The sequence below is a fragment of the Ranitomeya imitator genome, chromosome 2, assembly GCF_032444005.1.
Source record: "Ranitomeya imitator isolate aRanImi1 chromosome 2, aRanImi1.pri, whole genome shotgun sequence".
Taxonomy (NCBI): Eukaryota; Metazoa; Chordata; class Amphibia; order Anura; family Dendrobatidae; genus Ranitomeya; species Ranitomeya imitator.
In genome coordinates this window covers 248,779,633-248,794,523 of record NC_091283.1, presented here as the reverse complement: position 1 = coordinate 248,794,523, position 14,891 = coordinate 248,779,633, and the positions used below count along the sequence as shown (strand labels likewise).

Sequence of the window (14,891 nt, the reverse complement as noted above, 5' to 3'; positions counted from 1 at the left end):
CCTTCGGTGTGCAGGGACAGTGGAAGCTACATTTTTTTTTTTTTTTTCCCTCAGCGCTGTAGCTCATTGGGCTGCCCTAGAAGGCTCCCTGATAGCTGCATTGCTGTGTGTACGCCGCTGTGCAAACCAACTGCTTTTTTCAAAGCACAAATCCTCTTGTTCCTTCCTTTCTGCACAGCTATCTTTTTTGTTTGTACACACTTTTTATTTAATTTGTGCATCAGTCCACTCCTTATTGCTGCCTGCCATACCTGGCTGAGATTACTGCAGGGAGATAGTAATTGAAGGACACTCCCTGTTTTTTTTTTTGTTTTTTTTGTGGGAGATTAAGATTGACATTTCTGCTAGAGTGCCATCCCTGTGTGTGCCATCTCTCACTCAGTGGGCCATAGAAAGCCTATTTATTTTTTTGCTTGATTTGGGTTATAAAATCTATCTGAAAAAATCACTACATCAATCAGTGGGAGAAAAATATTGGCCTCAGGGCTTGTGTGCCACTCTTGACTCCTGTGTGCATCATCACTCACTCAGTGGGCCATAGAAAGCCTATTTATTTTTTTGCTTGATTTTGGTTCTAAAATCTACCTGAAAAAATCACTACACCAATCAGTGGGAGAAAAATATTGGCCTCAGGGCTTGTGTGCCACTCCTGACTCCTGTGTGCATCATCACTCACTCAGTGGGCCATAGAAAGCCCATTTTTTTTTTTTTTGCTTTATTTGGGTTCTAAATTCTACCTGAAAAAATCAATAAATCAATCAGTGGGAGATTAATATTGGCCTTTGGGCTTGTGTGCCAGTCCTAAGCGTGCCATCTCTCTCTCTCAGATAGTGGGCCATAGAAAGCCTATTTATTTATTTTTTTTTTAATGGGTTTATAAATTTTCCCTGGAAAAAAAAAAAAAAAGTGGGAGATTAATATTGGCCTCTGGGCTTGTGTGCCAGTCCTGAGCGTGCCATCTCTCTCACAAATAGTGGGCCATAGAAAGCCTATTTATTTTTTTTTGGTTTTATAAATTCTCCCTTAAAAAAAAAGGGGAGATTAATATTGGCCTTTGGGCTTGTGTGCCAGTCCTAAGCGTGCCATCTCTCTCTCTCAGATAGTGGGCCATAGAAAGCCTATTTATTTTTTATTTTTTTTAATGGGTTTATAAATTTTCCCTGGAAAAAAAAAAAAAGTGGGAGATTAATATTGGCCTCTGGGCTTGTGTGCCAGTCCTGAGCGTGCCATCTCTCTCACAAATAGTGGGCCATAGAAAGCCTATTTTTTTTTTTTTTTTTGGTTTTATAAATTCTCCCTTAAAAAAAAAGGGAGATTAATATTGGCCTTTGGGCTTGTGTGCCAGTCCTAAGCGTGCCATCTCTCTCTGTCTCTCAGATAGTGGGCCATAGAAAACCTATTTATTATTTTTTTTATTGGGTTTATAAATTTTCCCTGGAACAAAAAAAAAAAAGTGGGAGATAAATATTGGCCTCTGGGCTTGTGTGCCACTCCTGACTCCTGTGTGCGTCATCTCTCACTCAGTGGGCCATAGAAAGCCTTTTTTTGTTTTATTTGTTTTCTAAATTCTTCCTGAAAAAATCATTTTATTCTATTTTTTTTTCCTAAAGTCTCCCTGAAAAAAAAAAAAAAAAACAACAAATCAGTGGGAGATTAATATTGCCCTTTCTGCTTGTGTGCCAGTCTTGACTCCTGGGTGTGCCATCTCTCTCTCTCTCTCCAATTGTGGGCCATAGAAAGCCTATTATTTTTTTAGCTTGATTTGGTTCCAAAATCTACCTGAAAAAATCACTACATCAATCAGTGGGAGATAAATATTGGCCTCTGGGCTTGTGTGCCACTCCTGACTCCTGTGTGCGTCATCTCTAACTCAGTGGGCCATAGAAAGCCTTTTTTTGTTTTATTTGTTTTCTAAATTCTCCCTGAAAAAATCATTTTATTTTATTTGGTTTCTAAATTCTTCCTGAAAAAATCATTTTATTCTATTTTTTTTTTCCTAAAGTCTCCCTGAAAAAAAAAACAAAAAAACAAATCAGTGGGAGATTAATATTGCCCTTTCTGCTTGTGTGCCAGTCTTGACTCCTGGGTGTGCCATCTCTCTCTCTCTCTCCAATTGTGGGCCATAGAAAGCCTATTATTTTTTTTAGCTTGATTTGGGTTCCAAAATCTACCTGAAAAAATCACTACATCAATCAGTGGGAGATAAATATTGGCCTCTGGGCTTGTGTGCCACTCCTGACTCCTGTGTGCGTCATCTCTCACTCAGTGGGCCATAGAAAGCATTTTTTTGTTTTATTTGTTTTCTAAATTCTCCCTGAAAAAATCATTTTATTTTATTTGGTTTCTAAATTCTTCCTGAAAAAATCATTTTATTCTATTATTTTTTTTTCCTAAAGTCTCCCTTAAAAAAAAAAAAAAATCAAATCAGTGGGAGATTAATATTTACATTTGTGCTTCAGTGACAGTCCTGCGTGTGTGGCATCTCTCTCATTTGTTGCCACCAACAACAGAGTGTGTAACATTGTGCCTGATTTTCGTTGTGGTCTCACTCACCTGTAAAGGGGTAGCTAAATCATACTGAAGTTATAGCTCACCGTGTAATTTGTGTGACAGCAACAAATACCGTTAGTTTGTTTACGTTTTTAAAACAATGAGGAAGTATGGTGGAAGAGGTCGTGGCCGGGGGCGTTCATTGTCAGCTGGTAATGAGGGTAGTGGTAGTGGTGGAGCATCAGCTGGTCGTGGGAAAAAAAATATTGCACCTAAGTCTGGAGCTGTGGAGCCAGGTTCGTCGTCTGGCTACACAAGGCCTCGAACGCTCCCTTTTCTGGGAGTAGGAAAACCGCTTTTAAAGCCGGAGCAGCAAGAGCAAGTTTTGGCTTATCTTGCTGACTCAGCCTCTAGCTCTTTTGCCTCCTCTCGTGAAACTGGTAAATGTCAAAGCAGCGCGTCGTTAGTGGATGTTCACGGTCAGGGACAAGTCGCTTCCTTGTCCTCTTCAGCAAAAACAACAACAGAGAAGAATGCAGCAGGCGACACAACGGGTTACTCCATGGAGCTCTTTACACATACCGTCCCTGGCTTAGAAAGTGAAGCAGTTAACAGTCCATGCCCATTACAAGTTGAATCTGAAATGGAGTGCACTGATGCACAGCCACAGCCAGACTACTATGCTGGTCCTTTGACTCAGACCACAACATTGCCCTCGCAGGGTGCTGATCAAGAATCAGACCCTGATGAGACTATGTTGCCCCATCACGAACGCTATACCACCGACCGACACGGTGACACAGACGAAGTTGCACACGAGCTACAAGAAGAGGTAATAGATGACCCAGTTCTTGACCCCGATTGGCAGCCATTGGGGGAACAGGGTGCAGGCGGCAGCAGTTCTGAAGCGGAGGAGGAGGGGCCGCAGCAGGCATCAACATCGCAACAGGTTCCATCTGCCAGGCCCGTATCTTGCCCAAAACGCGTGGCAAAGCGAAAACCTGTTGGAGGACAGCGTGGCCATCCGGTTAAAGCTCAGTCTGCAATGCCTGAAAAGGTATCCGATGCTAGAAAGAGTGCAGTCTGGCATTTTTTTAAACAACATCCAATTGATCAGCGCAAAGTCATCTGTCAAAAATGTTCAACTACCTTAAGCAGAGGACAGAATCTGAAAAGTCTCAATACAAGTTGCATGCATAGACATTTAACCACCATGCATTTGCAAGCCTGGACTAACTACCAAACGTCCCTTAAGGTTGTAGCACCCTCGGCCAATGAAGCTAGTCAGCAACGCAACATCCCTTCCGGCAGTGTAGGGCCACCATTTTCCGCACCACCTGCAGTATCTGTGCAGGTTTCTTTGCCAGGCCAAAGCAGTCAGGGTCAGGGAATCACCAGTTTCGTAGTAGGAAACACTGCATCTAGGGCACCGGTGGCAACAATACCATCTCCCACCGTCTCTCAGTCTGCCATGTCCACCGGCACCCCCGCTAGTTCCACGATCTCCAGCTCTCCAGTCCAGCTCACCCTACATGAGACTATGGTTAGAAAAAGGAAGTACTTAGCCTCGCATCCGCGTACACAGGGTTTGAACGCACACATAGCTAGACTAATCTCGTTAGAGATGATGCCCTACCGGTTAGTTGAAAGCGAAGCTTTCAAAGCCCTGATGGACTACGCTGTACCACGCTACGAGCTACCCAGTCGACACGTTTTTTCCAGAAAAGCCATCCCAGCCCTCCACCAGCATGTTAAAGAGCGCATCGTCCATGCACTCAGGCAATCTGTGAGCACAAAGGTGCACCTGACAACAGATGCATGGACCAGTAGGCATGGCCAGGGACGTTACGTGTCCATCACGGCTCACTGGGTAAATGTGGTGGATGCAGGGTCCACAGGGGACAGCAAGTTTGGGACAGTTCTGCCTAGCCCACGGTCTAGGAAACAATTGGCTGTAGCCGTTCGCACCCCCTCCTCCTCCTCTTCGTCCTCCTGCAGAAGCGAGAGCTCGTCCACAGACCGCAGTCGCACAACCACTCCATCCGCAGCTGCCACTGTTGCACACCAGGTCTCCCATTATGGGGCAGCTACTGGCAAACGTCAGCAGGCTGTATTGGCTATGAAGTGTTTGGGCGACAACAGACACACCGCGGAAGTTCTGTCCGAGTTCTTGCAGAAAGAAACGCAGTCGTGGCTGGGCACTGTAGATCTTGAGGCAGGCAAGGTAGTGAGTGATAACGGAAGGAATTTCATGGCTGCCATCTCCCTTTCCCAACTGAAACACATTCCTTGCCTGGCTCACACCTTAAACCTGGTGGTGCAGTGCTTCCTGAAAAGTTATCCGGGGTTATCCGACCTGCTCCTCAAAGTGCGTGGACTTTGCTCACATATCCGCCGTTCGCCCGTACACTCCAGCCGTATGCAGACCTATCAGCGTTCTTTGAACCTTCCCCAGCATCGCCTAATCATAGACGTTGCAACAAGGTGGAACTCAACACTGTACATGCTTCAGAGACTGTGTGAACAGAGGCGGGCTGTTATGTTTTTGTGGGAGGATACACATACACGGGCAGGCAGTAGGATGGCAGACATGGAGTTGTCAGGTGTGCAGTGGTCGAAGATTCAAGACATGTGCCAAGTCCTTCAGTGTTTTGAGGAATGCACACGGCTGGTTAGTGCAGACAACGCCATAATAAGCATGAGCATCCCCCTAATGCGTCTGCTGATGCAAAGTTTGACGCACATAAAAGATCAGGCGTCTGCAGCTGAGGAAGAGGAAAGCCTTGATGACAGTCAGCCATTGTCTGGCCAGGGCAGTGTACAGGACGAGGTAGCGGGCGAAGAGGAGGAGGAGGACGAGGAGGATGATGGGGATGATTATATTTTTAATGAGGAAGCTTTTCCGGGGCCACTGGAAATTGGTGGCGCGGCAAGGCCGGGTTCTGGTTTTTTGAGGGACACAAGTGACGTGGATTTGCCTGAAACTGCCCCTCAACCAAGCACAACCGCAGATTTGAGAACTGGAACTTTGGCCCACATGGCGGATTATGCCTTACGTATCCTCAAAAGGGACACACGCATAACTAAAATGATGAATGATGACGATTACTGGTTGGCCTGCCTCCTTGATCCTCGCTATAAAGGCAAATTGCAAAATATAATGCCACATGAGAACTTGGAACTAATATTAGCAACCAAACAATCAACTCTTGTTGACCGTTTGCTTCTGGCATTCCCTGCACACAGCGCCCGTGATCGTTCTCACACGAGCTGCAGGGGCCAGCAGACCAGAGGAGTTAGAGGGGCAGAAATCAGAAGTGGCGTTGGCCAGAGGGGTTTTCTGACCAGGTTGTGGAGTGATTTTGCTATGACCGCAGACAGGACAGGTACTGCAGCATCAATTCAAAGTGACAGGAGACATTTGTCCAGTATGGTTACAAACTATTTTTCATCCCTTATCGATGTTCTCCCTCAACCGTCATTCCCATTTGATTACTGGGCATCAAAATTAGACACCTGGCCAGAATTGGCAGAATATGCATTGCAGGAGCTTGCTTGCCCGGCAGCTAGTGTCCTATCAGAAAGAGTATACAGTGCTGCAGGTTCAATGCTAACAGAAAAAAGGACTCGTCTGGCTACCCAAAATGTAGATGATCTAACCTTCATTAAAATGAACCACAACTGGATTTCGAAATCTTTTGCCCCACCTTGCCCGGCTGACACCTAGCTTTCCTATGAAAAGGTCTTGCCTGTGGACTATTCTGAATGCCTTTTCCAATCTCGTAATTTTCTGCACCTGATTGTCCAGCATACGACATGTTTACACCTCACTAAATGGCCAAACTCCCCACACGGGGCCGTGGTATCGACACTTGGCGACAGCACCCGTGAGAGTGCAGTTTGTCTGAAGAGGTGGGTGAGCCCGCTTTTGGTCGACGGCACTGCCACTGGGTCCCTCCTAGTACAATAAAGTGTCTCTGGCGGTGGTGGTGCGCACCCAACGTCAGACACACCGTTGTAATATGAGGGGCCCTGGGCCTGTACCGCCGGCCACAAGACAGTTCCCCCCCCCCAGCTCAAACAGTGCTCTACCACTTGCAAAATTATCTCACAGCTCCACCAATGTTTAGTCTATGCGCTGACATCCTTCAATGCCTGCCACTGACAATACCATTGTATTCACATTTTTGTTATGTTAGGCCTTCGATGCCTGTCTGTGGTCACTCCTTCCACTAGGCCTCCACTGACCACACCACTGCTGCCCATGTACCCCTGTAACCAATTTAAAATTGCCTACAGCCATGTGTTATTATTTTAGGCCTTCGATGCCTGTCTGCGGTCACTCCTTCCACTAGGCCTCCACTGACCACACCACTGCTGCCCGTGTACCCCTGTAACCAATTTAAAATTGCCTACAGCCATGTGTTATTATTTTAGGCCTTCGATGCCTGTCTGCGGTCACTCCTTCCACTAGGCCTCCACTGACCACACCACTGCTGCCCGTGTACCCCTGGAACCAATTTAAAATTGCCTACAGCCATGTGTTATTATTTTAGGCCTTCGATGCCTGTCTGCGGTCACTCCTTCCACTAGGCCTCCACTGACCACACCACTGCTGCCCGTGTACCCCTGGAACCAACATCAGAAAATATAAAAATAAGTATTTTGCTTATAAAAAAGAAAATACTGGAGAGATATCAAATGCAGACATTTTAACATTAAAAACAAACACATACAACAAAAATCTGGTACAGTACTAAAAATGGCCACCAGCTACAATAACTTTCTCCTGCAAGTAGTTAACTGAAAGGTTTTTTCAATTTTAAACACAGATATGGCATCCACCGAGTGTTGTCCTGTCGCGTCTTCTTTATATTATTGCCAAGAAGATGCAAAACAATGAAAATAATAAAATCATTATTTACCAAAAAAATAGAGTAAGTCAAAACCACATTGCAAATAAACATTCATTACAAATAAAGAAGCAGGGCGCGTCCGAGGGTGAGTATATACCTAATAAGAATATAATCACCCTCGGACGCGCCCTGCTTCTTTCCGACAGCCTTCCTTCCTAAGAATCAGCCCTTCCGTGGTGTAGAGAGAGGGTTTGTTACACTCCAAGGTGTTCCCCAGGTTGCCTTTCCTGAGCTTCGATCTTCCGGCTCTCGTTTAGTAGTTGTTGGAAACTACGCTGCATTAGGCCTACAAATTGGGTATGGGGTGTAGAGAGATGGTGTGTTACACTCCAAGGTGTTCCCCAGGTTTCCTCTCCATTGCTTCGATCTTCCGGCTCTCGTTTAGTAGTTGTTGGAAACTACGCTGCATTAGGCCTACAAATTGGGTATGGGGTGTAGAGAGATGGTGTGTTACACTCCAAGGTGTTCCCCAGGTTTCCTCTCCATTGCTTCGATCTTCCGGCTCTCGTTTAGTAGTTGTTGGAAACTACGCTGCATTGGGCCTACAAATTGGGTATGGGGTGTAGAGAGATGGTGTGTTCCACTCCAAGGTGTTCTCCAGGTTGCCTTTCCTGAGCTTCGATCTTCCGGCTCTCGTTTAGTAGTTGTTGGAAACTACGCTGCATTAGGCCTACAAATTGGGTATGGGGTGTAGAGAGATGGTGTGTTCCACTGTAGAGAGATGGTGTGTTCCACTCCAAGGTGTTCCCCAGGTTTCCTCGCCAATGCTTCGATCATCATGCTCTCGTTTAGTAGTTGTTGGAAACTACGCTGCATTAGGCCTACAAATTGGGTATGGGGTGTAGAGTGATGGTGTGTTACACTCCAAGGTGTTCCCCAGGTTTCCTCTCCATTGCTTCGATCTTCCGGCTCTCGTTTAGTAGTTGTTGGAAATTACGCTGCATTATGCCCACAAATTGGGTATGGGGTGTAGAGAGATGGTGTGTTACACTCCAAGGTGTTCCCCAGGTTTCCTCTCCATTGCTTCGATCTTCCGGCTCTCGTTTAGTAGTTGTTGGAAACTACGCTGCATTAGGCCTACAAATTGGGTATGGGGTGTAGAGAGATGGTGTGTTACACTCCAAGGTGTTCCCCAGGTTTCCTCTCCATTGCTTCGATCTTCCGGCTCTCGTTTAGTAGTTGTTGGAAACTACGCTGCATTAGGCCTACAAATTGGGTATGGGGTGTAGAGAGATGGTGTGTTACACTCCAAGGTGTTCCCCAGGTTTCCTCTCCATTGCTTCGATCTTCCGGCTCTCGTTTAGTAGTTGTTGGAAACTACGCTGCATTAGGCCTACAAATTGGGTATGGGGTGTAGAGAGATGGTGTGTTCCACTGTAGAGAGATGGTGTGTTCCACTCCAAGGTGTTCCCCAGGTTTCCTCGCCAATGCTTCGATCATCATGCTCTCGTTTAGTAGTTGTTGGAAACTACGCTGCATTAGACCTACAAATTGGGTATGGGGTGTAGAGAGATGGTGTGTTCCACTCCAAGGTGTTCTCCAGGTTGCCTTTCCTGAACTTCTATCTTCAGGCTCTCATTAAATTGTGGTTAAACGGAACAACTGCATTTGGCGTACTAGTTGGTTTGGGGCCTACTATCGGTGTCTGCCGCTCCTTGCTGTTCTCCTGGTTTCCTGTCCTGAAATTCCGTTTTCAGGCGCTCGTTAAGTAGTTGTTAATGTTAGACTGCATTTGGCCTACTAGTTGGGTTGGGGCCTACTATCGGTGTCTGCCACTCCTTGCTGTTCTCCTCCACTGAACAAAGCTGTGCCGCCTGTTTACTACTGTTGCCAATTTTGAACTGCATTTCGACTACTTACTGATTTGGGCCTACTCTCTGTGTCAGCCTCTCATTCCAGTTGTCCTCCACTGCAATGCCCCCTGATTAGTCCTGTGTTATCAATTTTGAACTGCATTTAGCCCACTTTATTCTTTGGGCCTATATCTGTGTTTCCTCCTCATCCTGCCCATTGCCCAGCCAGTGATAGATGAGTCTGCTGGTACATTGACCCATAACGCAACATTTCCCGTGCACGCTACACTGCAAGATTGTGACCCTGCTGAAAGTCAGGTCCCCCTTCCCGCATACCATACCACCTTACACGGGGACAAACAGGAAGGTGCAGATGAAAGTGCAGGTTCCTTCATCAGGTGGGGGGAGGAATACTAGTTGGCGACGTCACTGGCACAGGGCCTCTCATGGTACGCAAAAGTGTTGCTGCCGGTGGGAGGCGCCCCCGCCGTGCAAACACACCGCTGTACTTTGAGGGGCCCTGTGCCAGTGCCAATGCCAACGAGTGGGCCCCCCCTGCTTGCTCAGGTTCACAGCACTTGCAAAGTTGAAATACTTACCTCTCCCTGCTCCACTGCCGTGACGTGGTCCAGATTTCCTGGGCCCACTAATTACTTGAACCAGCCCTACCCACCACAACTTTAGCCAAATGACCCCCAATTTCAAATGCCTTCCAATTATTATAAGGTAAATTACGCTTGACAAGCTTCATTAAGAAGAATGGATGGTTTTGACATTAAAATGGGCACTCTAGGTGTTTTCCTGGCCCCCACTCACTGCCGACTATGCTGCCCCATTGACTTGCATTGGGTTTCGTGTTTCGGTCGATCCCGACTTTACGTCATAATCGGCCGATTTCACTCGACCCGACTTTTGAGATAGTCGGGTTTCGCGAAACCCGGCTCGACTCTAAAAAGGTCAAGGTCGCTCAACTCTACGAGTCACAACTTGGGCATCAATCAAATTAATAGAAGAGCCACAGTCAACAAAGGCGGTGGTCACCACAGGACCGCCAGCAAGTTCCAATTCCACTTGAAGCAATATTTTGGCAAGTGAAAAAACATGTACCTGGGAGTCTGGACAACCTCCTCGATTGTTGCCCAGACTCAGTCGTTTCTCAGACGGTTTCACAGAAGAAGGGCAGAGTGGACAGTTGCTTTTCCAATGTCCAGAGGCTCCACAGTAAAAGCACAATTGATTGTCTCTCCGGCGCCTCCTTTCTTTTTCCATAACCGAAACTGACCCAATCTCCATGGGTTCAGATACAGGAGCAGCGTCACGCAATTTGGAAAACAAGGAAGTCTCTTGCTGCATCACTCCTCTAGCACGGAGTCTCCGGTCCATTCGAACTGCCTGAGTCATGGCGTCCTCCAGGGTATTAGGAGGAGGATGAAGTGCCAGAGCGTCCTTCAGACGGTCGGACAGACCCATGCGGAACAACCCCCTCAGGGCTGCATCATTCCAAGAAATTTCAGCTGCCCAGCGCCTAAACTCTGAGCAGAACCATTCAGCAGAGTGCTTCCCTTGTGTCAAACTCATCACCATTTCCTCCGCCAGATGTACTCTATCAGGTTCATCATAAATGAGCCCCAGGGACTCAAAAAACAGGTTCACAGACATACGTTCAGGAGCAGAGGGAGAGAGGGAGAAGGCCCATGCTTGAGGGGACCCCCTTAATAAAGACATAACTACCCCCACCCTCTGTCTTTCATTTCCCGAGGCCCGGGGGACGCAACTCAAAAAACAACCTGCATCCCTCCCTAAAGACCCTGAATAACTTTTTATCCCCAGAAAAAGAATCGGGTAATTTTACAGGTGGTTCGGGGTCCACCAGGGATACATCAGTGGTGCCCCCCTCCCGGGACCGCAAGGAAGCAGACATCTGTAAAGCACCTGCCACATCTCTCTGCACCTGCTGGTGAGAGTGGACCAGGGCTTGCTGTTCCAAAGACAGCTTCTGCAACAACTGGGAGAGCTCATTAATCTGCCCCGTGAGAACCTGTACAGGATCCATGGCATACCAACAACCCCCCACCAGGGAAAAAGACTGTATGGTCAGCTATAATGTCACGGTGCCTGGATATCTATGCTGCAGGGGAAGCTGCAAACAGCAGCTGAACAAAACGCCAAGTTACTAACCTGAACCCACGGGACCTTAGACATGAAACAGAGTGGACAGGTAAGGAACAGGACCTAGACCATGTGACAGAGTGGGAGGAGGAAAAGGGGGCGGAGCCAGACGCCAGGGAAACAGAGAAGGGACAAGCACTAAAGAATTGTCAAACAAGCAGAAGTCGTAGCCAGGAGATTACGAGGTACCAAAACAGAGAGACAGGGGATCGTCAGAAGCAAAGCCAGAGTTCAGAAGCCAGGAACACGAACAGGGTAAAGCATGGAAAGCAAGACAACGCTATGCAAACCAAGCACACAATCCAGGAGTCACGCATACAGACAGAAACAGAATCTATAGCCGACAGAGAAACCAGGCTAGGAGCGAGTATAAATACCCCTCCCAATATAGAAAAGAGGCTAGCAAAAATTAACCCTGACAGGACATTAACCATGTCCTGACCATGACAACTATGTTGCCTTCTTCATGTGGTGTAATGTAGAAGTTGGGAAAATTAAGTAATGTGTTCTACAAGCGGAACTCGAGATAACTGTTTTATTTCCTGCAGAGACGAGTCCTGGCTGGATGAAGTGATGGCGGTCTGTGCTGGATGAAAGATGAAGGACTTCACCTAGAGACGTCACTGGTGAGTCAGTGTTACCTATACACTGACACTATACACTGTATACTATATACAGAGGTCCTGTGTACAATGTCACCAGTGATCACTGTATTACCTATACATTATATACAGAGCTCCTGTGTGTAATGTCACCGGTGATCACTGTATTACCTGTACACAGACACTGCTTACTAATTACAGATCTCCTGTGCATAATGGCACTGATGGTGATAGTATTGTGGTTTTTTTTTTTTTATTACTGATCAATATAGTATTCAGTCATTGGTGGTAATATGCGGTCTGGTGTAGCGGTATTTGTTCCTTGTATTTTATATTATTCGATCACTGTGGTGGTAATATGTCATCTGGTCATAGTGCTGTGGTATTTGTTCCTTGTATGTGGTATTATAGGTCATTTTAAAAATTGAAAAATAAATAAAAATATACCTAAATTGTATTGCATATTTTAACAAATATTTAGTAGGTTACAGTAGAGTAGGGCCCGGCCAAAAGTGTCTACCGTGTTATGGTGGCGGCTTAAAAAATCTTTTGGCCAAAACAAAAGCTGCCGGCTATATATGTGATCTGGTGATGGGAACTGTCAATGTGTGATAGGTGAGAAGTGGAGATTTTCCAAGAGAAAGCGGTGGGACTGTGGACAGTTCGTGGGGTGGAGCCTGGAGGCGGGGCTGGGGTGGAGCCTGGGCGGAGTTTCAAGGGGGCCCCGAAAATTTTGCCAGTATGGGGCCCCAAAATTTCTAGTGGCAGCCCTGCTCTGCCCCATCTGTGTCCAGCACTCTGCCCCATCTGTGTCCAGCACTCTGCCCCATGTGTCCAGCACTGTGCCCCATCTGTGTCCAGCACTGTGCCCCATCTGTGTCCAGCACTCTGCCCCATCTGTGTCCAATCCTGCCCCATCTGTGTCCAGTACTCTGCCCCGTCTGTGTCCAATCCTGCCCCATCTGTGTCCAATCCTGCCCCATCTGTGTCCAGCACTCTGCCCCATCTGTTTCCAATCCTGCCTCATCTCTGTCCAGCACTCTGCCCCATCTCTGTCCAGCACTCTGCCCCATCTCTGTCCAGCACTCTGCCCCATCTCTGTCCAATCCTGCCCCATCTGTGCCCAGCACTCTGCCCCATCTGTGTCCAGCACTCTGCCCCATCAGTGTCCAGCACTCTGCCCCATCTGTGTCCAGCACTTTGCCCCATCAGTGTCCAGAACTCTGCCCCATCAGTGTCCAGCACTCTGCCCCATCTGTGTCCAATCCTGCCCCGTCTGTGTCCAGTACTCTGCCCAGTCTGTGTCCAATCCTGCCCCATCTGTGCCCAGCACTCTGCCCCATCTGTGTCCAGCACTCTGCCCCATCAGTGTCCAGCACTTTGCCCCATCAGTGTCCAGCACTCTGCCCCATCTGTGTCCAGCACTTTGCCCCATCAGTGTCCAGAACTCTGCCCCGTCTGTGTCCAGCACTCTGCCCCATCTTTTTCCAATCCTGCCTCATCTCTGTCCAGCACTCTGCCCCCTCTCTGTCCAGCACTCTGCTCCCTCTGTGTCCAGCTTTCTGCCCCCCCCTGTGTCCAGCTTTACTGCTCTGGGATTCACCCCCCCGCCGCGCTCCTGCTCCCTCCACGCAGCTGCAGCTTGCACTCGCCGGCTACTGACAATGACGTCAGACGCTGGCGACCTGCACGCTGCGGCTGGTGTTAACTATTGACGTGCGGGCCCGCATGTCAATAGCGTTAAACAGCCGTAGCGCCGGCCGCCGCTAAGGGCCCGGTTCAGCCTGCGGCTGCCGGTAGGGGCCCGGTGAGCAGGTAAGATGTGGGCCCCCTCTGCTCACCGGGCCCCATACGCCAGTCACAGCTGTAATGCCCTGATGGCGGCCCTGCCCGAGGCAGCTGGGTGTGGGGCAGAACCCTGCTTACAGGGCATAATGGGGGCATTACACTGTGTGGGGCCAAGAAAGGGGCCCTGTACTAGGAGAACAATCCGCTCCCTCACTTCCTGTCCTCCATAGTTGGCTCGTATGTATCTATTACAGGAAACAGAACAACAACGTTATGATTCTTATAAAGAGTCTCCGTGCAGAAGGGGTTAATGTCCCCGCGCTCAGTAATGGGGAATCTCCACATACCTCCACCTGCAGAGCCGCACTCCACATATATGGCTGCTCTGTGCGCACAGGACCTGTGATGAGGTCATGCCCATGTGACCGGAGGAGGTGGAGCCTCTTCCTCCATAGAGCAGACAGGAGGGAGCTGTGGATGTCAGGGCGGAGTCCGAGGATTTTGTGCAGAATTTGGAGGGTTTGGGGTCGATCTCCATAGTCACAGATCAGGTATGTGGGGGTCTGCCTGAGGAGAAAGGGGAGATGTTGCATGGGGCTGCATGTGCATGCAGGAGAGGGTGTCTGCCTTGGGAGAAGGGGGTGGTGATGCTTGCATGGGACTGCGTGCTGGAGGGGCCTGCCTGGGGAAGGGTGACTGCATGCTGGGGGTCTCTGTGGGAAGGGGGTCATGTTCCTTGCGAGCGGGGCTGGGTGTCTGTTGGGAAGGGGGGCTGCGTGCTGGGGGTCTCTGGGGAAGAGAGGCTGTGTGCTGGAGTCTCTGTTGGGAAGAGGGTCATGTTGCATGCGTGGGGGATCTGTGTGCAGGGGGGTCTACCTGCAGAGTGGGGCTGATATTATTTGCATGGGTCTGCATGGTGTGGGGGGCTGATGTCACGTGCTGTGCAGGTCAGTGTGTGATGTTGCGGTGGGGGGTGTAGGGAAGTATGGTGCTACGTGTGAGGGGGCGAACAGGGGACGGGATGAATGATGATGGAGATCTGAGGGATTGATATTACTTAACATGAGAATCTCTGCCTGATGGTGCGGGGTCCGTCCTGTTTTTTTTTTTTTACATAAAACGTTTTCTCATTA

At 48.4% G+C, this 14,891-nt stretch overlaps 1 protein-coding gene across 1 annotated transcript in view; it reads right to left on the bottom strand.

Annotated features, from left to right (window-relative positions):
* Nucleotides 1–14,160, bottom strand: part of LOC138662913 (zinc finger protein 665-like) — a 61,024-nt gene extending 46,864 nt beyond the window's left edge. Inside the window, exon 1 of the mRNA XM_069748914.1 lies at nt 14,106–14,160. Within this exon, the coding sequence (XP_069605015.1) occupies nt 14,106–14,132 (27 nt within the window). The 5' untranslated portion in view covers nt 14,133–14,160. The remainder of the gene's footprint in view (nt 1–14,105) is intronic.
* Nucleotides 14,161–14,891: the final 731 nt, after the last annotated feature.